The sequence below is a fragment of the Acomys russatus genome, chromosome 4 (genome assembly GCF_903995435.1).
Source record: "Acomys russatus chromosome 4, mAcoRus1.1, whole genome shotgun sequence".
Classification (NCBI taxonomy): domain Eukaryota; kingdom Metazoa; phylum Chordata; class Mammalia; order Rodentia; family Muridae; genus Acomys; species Acomys russatus.
The window spans coordinates 72722763-72731956 of NC_067140.1; the positions used below are offsets into that span (position 1 = coordinate 72722763).

Below are 9194 nucleotides of genomic sequence, written 5' to 3' on the forward strand. Positions count from 1 at the left end.
GAAGTATTCTTTTTCCAAAACTTAATTTTAGGAAACAACAAACTAAAAAAAAATGACATTATAATGCAATATAAACCAATAAAGCCAGATATACTCTGTTCATTGACCATTTAAAAACAATTTACATTACAAGTGGACATGTCTTTGAAAGATCTTAGCCCAGGTCTGAAGCCACAGCCATGGCCCAGAGTGCAAGGATCCTCCCAACTTAGTGTTATGGGCACCAATTAGATCAAGCCTTTAGAGATACTCTGAAGTGATACCGGTGGCTGCCATCCTTCAGAATCTCAAAGACTATCACTGTGTGTTCCTAGGTAAACCTATATAAAAGAAGGACCTACTGGTAGCTGCCAAAGTGTTCCTCATGGTCCCAGCATTTTACAGAAGTTTGATGTGGAAGAATACTTAGTACTCCAGCCAACAAGAGCAGATAACACCTTATCTGGACCATCAGGCTCTAACCCAAGGGAAGAAATTCCAAAAATATTACATGGGTCAGCTCTGGCAAAGGCTGGCAGACTTTTTTAAATTTTGTAATTACCAGCTTATGAAGCTTCTTGGGTTTGTTTTTAAAGGCAGATAATGTGTGTAAAACCATAGCACTGCCTACTATAAGAAGGCAAAGACTCCCAGTTTTTGTTGTTGTTTGTTTGTTTAGTAACCAAGATTGAGAAACTCCATTTTAAAAGATACCAATATTAAAAGGTTTGACTTGATACACTTTTAAGGCTAACAGAGGCTATATTGATAAGTTGATAAATAAGGGAAATGAGGAAATCTCATGATTGTCACTGTCTTCTTACAGGTGTGCTGCTGCTGCTGGCTCAGAGAGTCGGGTCTTTGGGGCCACAGAGTACCAGATATTATTCTAGATGGCTTGAGATCTGTATGTTTCACATTATGGCTTTGTACGTTCATGGTGCATATTAATGCATGAACTGTGTAGATAGGAATACAAAGCCAGTTGTGACATAAGCCAGAAAATTCCCAACTGAAAGCAGCTAAAACTACCTAGAACAGCAATCTATTTTCTATAGGTTTCCAAAAGTAAAGGTGTTCGTCTGAGCATGCCTGCTATATCTGTCTTCCCTGGTGTTTAGCTAATAGACTTGTGTTTGAACCTTTGCTGTCTTTCGGAGTAGGTCAAAAGCGCCATCCATGGACTGTCTGGTTATTTTGCTGAGTGTGCTGAGAGTTCGCCTTCTCCTGGTACAAAGCTCAAGAGAACCGCTCTGAAAGAAATGTAGGTGCATCCTGTTTCCTTTTTCTCCTTTTCTGACTGCCTGTGTGGATAGTTGTGTCACCAGAATAGTACGTCATGTAACGGCAGTGTATGGAATTTAATCAGAAGCCCCCTGCTATTGGTTCTGCTCACAGCCGTGTATTAGTACATGTCCTTCCCACCTTCCTGTTGCTCTTGCTTTCTGGACAGTGGGAATGGACTCCTTGCTTCACAGGTGTGTTGCAAGGAGTGATTAATTACAAGCTCTTTGAAGATGAAAAGCACCTGCTGGTGGTGTGTTTCACACAGCTCCTGAGGTAACTGCAGACAGACCTAAAAACTACATTCCTTTTGTAAGATGCTTTTCTGACTTTAATGTAATTATGAGAGCCCTTGGGCCCCTTACAGCAACATATTTATGGTTTTGTTTTGTTTTGTTTTGTTTTGTTTTGTTTTCAACAAAGCTTAGCCAAAGTAAATATCCCAGCTTCAGTGCTTGAGTTTAATGACTGAAAAAGCTTCTTGCTATTTGTAAATGTATTGTTGTCAACTCTTTGACAAAATTAAGGGCTTAAGTCTCTCACTTTCCTATGTAGTTTCTGTCCTTCCCTGGAAGTTTGTTTTATAGGTAAAGTTTGTCTTATCGATGTGTATCCTGTGGAAGGACATTGGATAGATGATTGATAGATGGGTGCATAGGTAGAGAGATAGATGATAGATAGATAGATAATAGATAGATAGATAGACAGATGATAAATAATAGATGATAGAGAGAGACAGACAGAGAGAGAGAGACAGAGGACAGAGAGAGAAAGAGGTGGATGATAGATAAACAGAGTAGATATACTGCTTGTCATAGTTATACTTTCTTTAATGCTGATTATCTGAATTTTTCCCAGTACTAACCAAGTCTAATTAACAGGGGCTTATTCCCATATGTTGATGAATAAACCTGGCATCTGCTGATTAATACCTGAATATGTCATGAGGGAATTTCCAGATTAGTATTTACTCACAAATATGTGTGCATGTGTGCACGGGTGCATATGTGTGGGTATTCACACACATCCTGTGCTTTATGTATCTAAGCATTTTCTATAAAAAGTTAGCATATCAACCCCAGGCAGTGTTTGCCTTTAACATCTAAAGATACGGACCTGTTTGCTTTTGTTAAAGTGATTACATCTTGACTCCATTGATGAACTGATAATGAAAATTTAGAACGTATCATAGTTTACTGGGAAATGTGGATGTTAATACTTAATCCAATCTGTACTCAACATACACTTTGGGGATTTCCTAGATATGCTGTCGTGTTGAGGAGAAGCCAGCTGGCACATGCCTTGTTCTCAGGTGTAACAACCCAGGAGTGGGGATTTGGAGAAATCCATGCCATTGCAAACCTCACATGCCATACAATCTTTATTGTCTGTTTTAGTGTGAGAAGAACTGAAGCAAAAAGCACTGCCGTGAGCAAATCACAGAGCGGCAGGAACCTTGTGGGAAGATCTAGTGAGTCAGTCATTACTGTAGTACCAAGGAGGAGGGACGCCTCAGCCACTCTTCTGTCAGAATCCGTGGGTCAAGCACAGGGTGACACACAAGCAGCCAAGAGCCACCAGGAGCTTCCTGTTCAAACGCTGGAAAATGTTTCTCAGACTCAGCCAGAAGACACTAGCAGCCAGCAACAACCTCATCCTGGGGAGTGGTTAAAGACAGGGCTTCTAAGCAAGAGCCCTGTGTATAGCTATGAGTCAGCAGCACCAGGTCCAAAGCAAAGTCCACGAGCAGCCAAGACACAACAGAAACGCAGGATCTGTGGCTCTGTGGAAGACTCCGACCACAGCAGCAGAGTTTCTCTTGGAAGTGATGGATCAGTCCCCAGGGACCTGACGGTGGACAAGAGCACAGCTGTCGGTGTTTTGCCAGTGCTAGAGTTGTCAGATCCGGGGTTGCTTTTGAAACAAGATTTGGCAAAAGCCACAGCTAAAGAAGAGCTCCATGTTTTGGAAAATCTCTCCTCCAGACATCTTATGACAAACAACCTAGGGCAGGCAGAGCAAACCGGCTCAGCTGCAATTACCGAAAGATTAGCTACAGTGCAGGGCGGCCCCAGCAAGAAAAGAAAGAAATTGCAAAGTTACAGCAGAGGATGTAGTGGCAAGAAAAACTGAGTGTATAGTTGCTGGGATTTGAAAGGAGTTTGGGTAATTACTTCAAATAAACAGATATTTAGGGGCAGGAAATAAGTCTCATCTTCGAAGAGCACTTCCTGCTCTTAGGTTCCAAGCAGCCACAAGGTGACTCATCACCATCACGGACTCCAGATCCAGAAGACCCGACACCCTGTTTGACCTCCATGGGCGCCAGGCATGTGTATGGTCATACACACAAGCAGTCAAAACACGCATACATATAAATCTTTTTATAAAACTGTTTGTGTTGGAATTAGTCTTCCCAGTCACCTCCTGGAGGCAGTTTTTCTAATAGGCTTGTTGCTTTCTCATCATATTTATAACTGTCTCCTGAAAATATTGTATTGACAAAGAGCCCTCCACCTGTCAAGGAGCATACCATGAATATAGGACCCATGGAGAAAGCAGTAATGGCGGCCTTCTCACTCCATCACTATGAAGACCTCCTGATGGGGTACAAAAACATAATGCGACATGCTGCAGGCCAGTTCTAGTGCTGCAGTTCTCTTACTCTTCAACCTGAGTACTGGACAGTGAAAAGAGGCTAGTGGTCTCAGCATGAAGTTCTGTGAGAAATGTACGTGTTGGGGACTCAGACCTACAGAATGAGGGACTGTGATTCTGAAATACACTCAAGTTGAAGATGATACCTTAGGACTATATCCTCCAGCCTGGCTACATGTGGAAATGTGCGCCCCTGTGTTCCTCAGACTTGTACTTAGATTGGGTTTGGGTTGTGAGTCCCTTAGTTCCCAGGTTCTGCTGTAGGACGGACACAGGACCTAAGGAGCTATTACAGCTGTGGTTGCTGGGAAGTACAGGTAATTCATCTCAGCCTTGGGTGAAAACATGGAAGAGATGTGTCCTGGGTAGGCAGGTTTGACCCTGTCCTTGTTCACACCTCCCGTATTCTGGTATGGTTAGGACAGACAAGAACCCAAAGGGCGCTCAGTGGCCCTTCCAGTTCATGATTTGGAACATTTCCTAAGGCGTTTAAATGTTCTTTGGTTGTGTAGCCTACTCTCAAGAAAGACAAGAAGCCGTAAGTTGTCAGCCTGGAAGTTTCATCGGACCATTCCAGCTTTAAAGGACCAGAAACTTGCTGGCACTCCTTTCCTTTACTGGATAGCTCTTTCCTTGAGAGCTGATTCCATGGCTGTGGAGTCTTCAGTGAGAGCATGGGTAGCCCCCATTGCACAGCAGGAAGCAGCTCACTCAGACTGATCCAACAGCAAAGCCAGTCCTGTCAGAACAACGGGTACTCCCCTCTCCAGAACTAAGATATTCTGACGTGGAAGAAACAGAGTCTTAATCATTAAATGGTTATGGTCATACTTAGTACTTAATTATACTTATATGGATGATTTGATGTCAAGAAAATGTTTTGTTTTTCAAATATGTCATATTGTAGGAAATAATGATTATTGTGACTAGTGAGAAAAAAATAGTATATTTAGGTTGTAGATAGGTGCAGCCTTTCTCACAACCTTCATGCACAGTGGATTTTCACAGGATTAACAGGGAATCACTCTGGGCTTCCACACTACGGCATATGTTTAAGGAATTTTGCCTTTAAGCATTTTCCGTCAGCAAGTCTAAAACACTTCTCCATCTCTTGTTTCTTGAATGGTGTTACAATTGTTTGACCTATGGACAAAGGGGAAAAATTGATCCCAGGTGTTCTGTTACTTATCAGGTGGAGTTTTACTGTAGGGAATGGCATGAATTTGTATGTTCTTAACAACTGTAATAACTTGGCATTTAAATGTCTGAGACCCTGTCAGTACAATCAAAAACCAGTTCTTCTGCTCCTTGATACTCCAAATTAAATTTATATCCAGGCCTCTGTGATTCTGATACTTAGACGAAATGTTCATCCAATTCCATTGATGTTATTGTGACTGAACTCATATCTGAGATGCTAAACCATCTCCATGTACTTTCAAATGACATTTTAATAAATAAGAGTTGGTTAGGTCTTTATGATTTCTCTCCCCCCCCCCACCCCCCACCCCCCGCCAACAACCATTTAAAAACATATGAGAAAGGCCAGGCCTTGTGGTGCATGCCTTTTATCCTAATGTTTGAGAGGCAGAGGCAGACAGATCTGAGTTTGAAGCCATACTGGTCTACATAGTGAGTTCCTGGAGAGCCAGAGATATATAGTGAAATCTGTCTCAAAGGAACAAACAAAGTATGAGAATAATCCCTGAATTTTCTTGCACAATTGTTTTTCTTTACCGCTGAAGATTAACTCACCCAGACATGCATATGACTGGCAAAGTGTAATGGATCACTTGGCACTGGGAACAGGAAATAACTGCAGAGTTATGTTCCCTTATTTCATGCTAAAGAAGTATGGAAGTACATTAATGTTCTAAAAAGAAACAAAAACCGAAACTCATGGGCAATTGAAGAGGGTGCTTTAGATGTGCTGTGATCCCTGAGAAAGAAAAAGACACAAAAAGTCTCTCTGTTTTGATTTTTGGAGAATATAATATATCTCTGGATAAACCTTCCCTTAGTGTATCTTGTATGGTGGAGGGAGGGGAATCTTAGTATAATCGTTTTATGTGTGATGTCATGTTCAGATTTCAGCAGAAATTGTACCTATCATTAACCTTTGACTTCAGCAAAAGCTCCGCTCTGACTAGGGCACACAAACAGGGAAGGAAACATCTATGCCTGAAAGAATGGCCTAGGATGAGTGTCGACGTTTGTGTTTCCTAAGCTCCTTGGCAGGACTTACTGTAATATTTGCAGAAAACGGTAGTGGATGGCCCTCTGAATAATAAGCAACTCTTCAAGAGCCAAAAAAACACGTTGTGCAGCATGCTGGGACTAGAATATGGAAATTGTTTTAATTTCTTCTTTTCTCTTATGAGGAAATCACTGTACTTGGTTTGTCAAGACAAGAGAGTTCATTCCCTGGTATTGAAACATGTTGGAGCAAGAAAAAAAAAAATCAAAATTAAAACTGCTTTCTCTTAAATAGCTTAAAGCTTTCCACAGTACAAAATAAATTAAGCATTGTAAAATGAAGTTAATTTAAGTAATCACTCAATACAGAAGTCTAACCATATATATATCCTCAGTCTTGCAATTTCAGGGTATAATTAAATTCTCAGAAATCTGCAGAATCCCCTCTAATTTGGCGCATATATATATAAAGACAGAGCAAATGCATGTCAATATGTAGCATAACAGAGAGGACTTAGATGAAATTTTCTTTTAATCATGGGAACCGATTCAGATTAGATTTGAGGTATAGCTAGGTGAGTTTCATCTGTAGCACAGTATGGCCATGCTACATTAAAGCTTTTCTCACCTTTCTTAACAGAGAGCGTGGTTTACTTTAGCTTAGTTTATTGAAGCAAAACTCAGTAAACTCATGCACTTGGCTCCCCAAAGCATCTGACCGGTGCTAATTTGGCAGATTCTCAGAATGAATTTCCAGATGGATTTTGACACTGCCACAGTCTCCAGGAAAGCTCTTATCCTGTTGTTTAAGTACCTTAAATAATCTGAATGTCCACAGGATAAAACCACTTTTGTAGTGAAAATGTACCTGTTTTATGAATAAATATTTGGGTTTTATGAATTTAAATAAGTTTGACATGCAATCTGCTCACTTTTGGGAGTGTCTCACTATATCCCGTAGTTTGAATTTACTATGTAGCCCACACTAACCTCAAAGTCTAGGTCCTACTGCATCTGTGTTTGTGTGTGTGTGTAAGAGAGAGAGACAGAGACAGACACTGACAGACAGAGTAACTGACAGACAGACAAAGTAACTTTGGACCTTTTTTTTTTTTTTTTTTTTTTTTTTTTTTCTTTTTTCTGAGACAGGGTTTCTCTGTGGAGCCTTAGCTCTCCTGGACTCACTTTCTACACCAGGCTGGCCTCAAACTCACAGAGATCCAATTGCCTGTGTCTCCCCAAGTGCTGGGATTACAGGCATGCACCACCACGCCCAGCTTAAATGTTATTTTTAATTATGCTCTTCTGGTAAGAATGCCTTTCCTCCCAGGAACATTTCTTGGGTTCTGGAAATCTTGTTAAGTTAGTTAAAGGAACCATTTGAACCACTGACCCTTAGGATTTACATTTTGAAAACCTAATGAGGAACATTGAGATTACATTGAACCCTAAGGCTCTGGGCTGTTTCAACAGTTTGAGTCTGTTCCCACTGCTCTCAACTGAGTTTCATTGGACCTCTTAGGAGGGCTTTACCTGATCTTGACACCTTCCCAGTAACTCTGATGTTCCCCAAGTGAACTCATCTGCATGCTCTGTGAGCATCTGGTCTTCTTTCAGGACAGACTGAAGTACTGGGCCACCCCTCTCTCCATATTATCTTATATTTCTGTCCCTTGGGCCTCCAATTACTTGTAAGTAGGTTTCTCTGGTGACCCTTTACCAGTCCCTCAAAAGTGTTTTGGTGTCACTTTGGAAATGTGATTAGAACTGTCTGTGAAATGTGAAGAGTGACTAAGAATTGGGAAACAAATTCCTTCGTATTTTGGTCATCTTAGTACACTGTGTGGTAAGGCCCACACAAAAGACACCCTGCCCTGGGTGTGGAACCTCAATGCAGAGCTGGGACGATGTAAGTGCAAGGTACTGCAAGCTGCAAAACCTGGGTCCTGGCGCTACCTCACCATTAGTTAATTCAATGTATGTTTTAATATAAGTCAGTTAACCTTCCAGGTTTTAAAACCTTCCAGGCTTTCTGTCAAAAAAGTTTACCCCATTGCCCTTTAAGTACTGAAATTAGTGCACCACACCCATGTGTTAATTTCTTCATCTGTTTAGAAAGGGCCAATACAGTGGACACTCAAGGAATCACATACATCGCTTGTAGCTCAGTCCAACTCCCTGGGGTTGGTTGAGCCTGTATTTTAGTATTTCTCAACTCCCTCAGTGATAACCATGCAATGCCATAGTTAAGAACTACTTTTCAAAATGGGGTATGTGTACTTATGTAAATTCTGGGTGTTGAAGGAGGCAGGGTTGACGAAGACAAATATCCATTAGAAAGAGGACTTTCTCCAATTCCGAAGTACATCTATTTTCAGACAAATCAGTAGGAAGTCTTTAGGGACAAGATGTCAATCAATAGCTATGCATTCTAATCAAAGAGATATGTTTTCTTTATTTCACAGACTTCTCTTCTCTGCTGCATTACGCCCTGCACATCCAAGCACATCATTCCCCACACTGAGATACTGCTACCCTGATTCGGAAGATGACTTTTCAAAGTGCCTAAATAATTGTCTGGAATTTCTACATAAACCTTTGGGGTTTGCCTTTGATCCATGATCATTAATATCATTAATAGGTTCTCTAAAAGCGCATGTGAATCTCAAGCTAGCATTTGGCAGAGCAACGGAAGAATGAACGCTTTTAAAATAGTTTGGCTCAGAAAGCGCATGTGAAATAACCCTGTGGGAAAATCGGGAGACTTTCTCATCATCCAGAGGATTACCTAGGACGAGATACTGACCTTGTATTTTAAGTTCAGTTACATGTCTTAAAACTTCATTCATTACCCAGCCTGATTTATAGTAGCGGGTGAAGCAGGCTGTGAGAGGCCTCCAGGATGATGTGCAGTTTGTGTCCGTCTGTTGCTTTCTGCACAGTTCCCAGAAGATACTTTATCGTTTGTGTGTGTGTGTGTGTGTGTGTGTGTGTGTGTGTGTGTGTGTGTGTGTGTCCGGGGTGTTTCTTCAAAAAGAAAACCAGCTTCCGCAGGAGATTTACTACAGCTTTTCTCT

At 41.2% G+C, this 9194-nt stretch overlaps 1 protein-coding gene across 1 annotated transcript in view; it reads left to right on the forward strand.

The window, feature by feature from the left end:
- The window catches only part of Slx4ip (SLX4 interacting protein), a 166050-nt gene extending 162168 nt beyond the window's left edge, over window positions 1-3882 (forward strand). The window contains exons 7-8 of the mRNA XM_051144724.1: window positions 1143-1243; window positions 2661-3882. Coding sequence (XP_051000681.1) covers window positions 1143-1243; window positions 2661-3396 — 837 coding nt within the window. The 3' untranslated portion in view covers window positions 3397-3882. The remainder of the gene's footprint in view (window positions 1-1142; window positions 1244-2660) is intronic.
- The last annotated feature ends 5312 nt before the right edge of the window (window positions 3883-9194 follow it).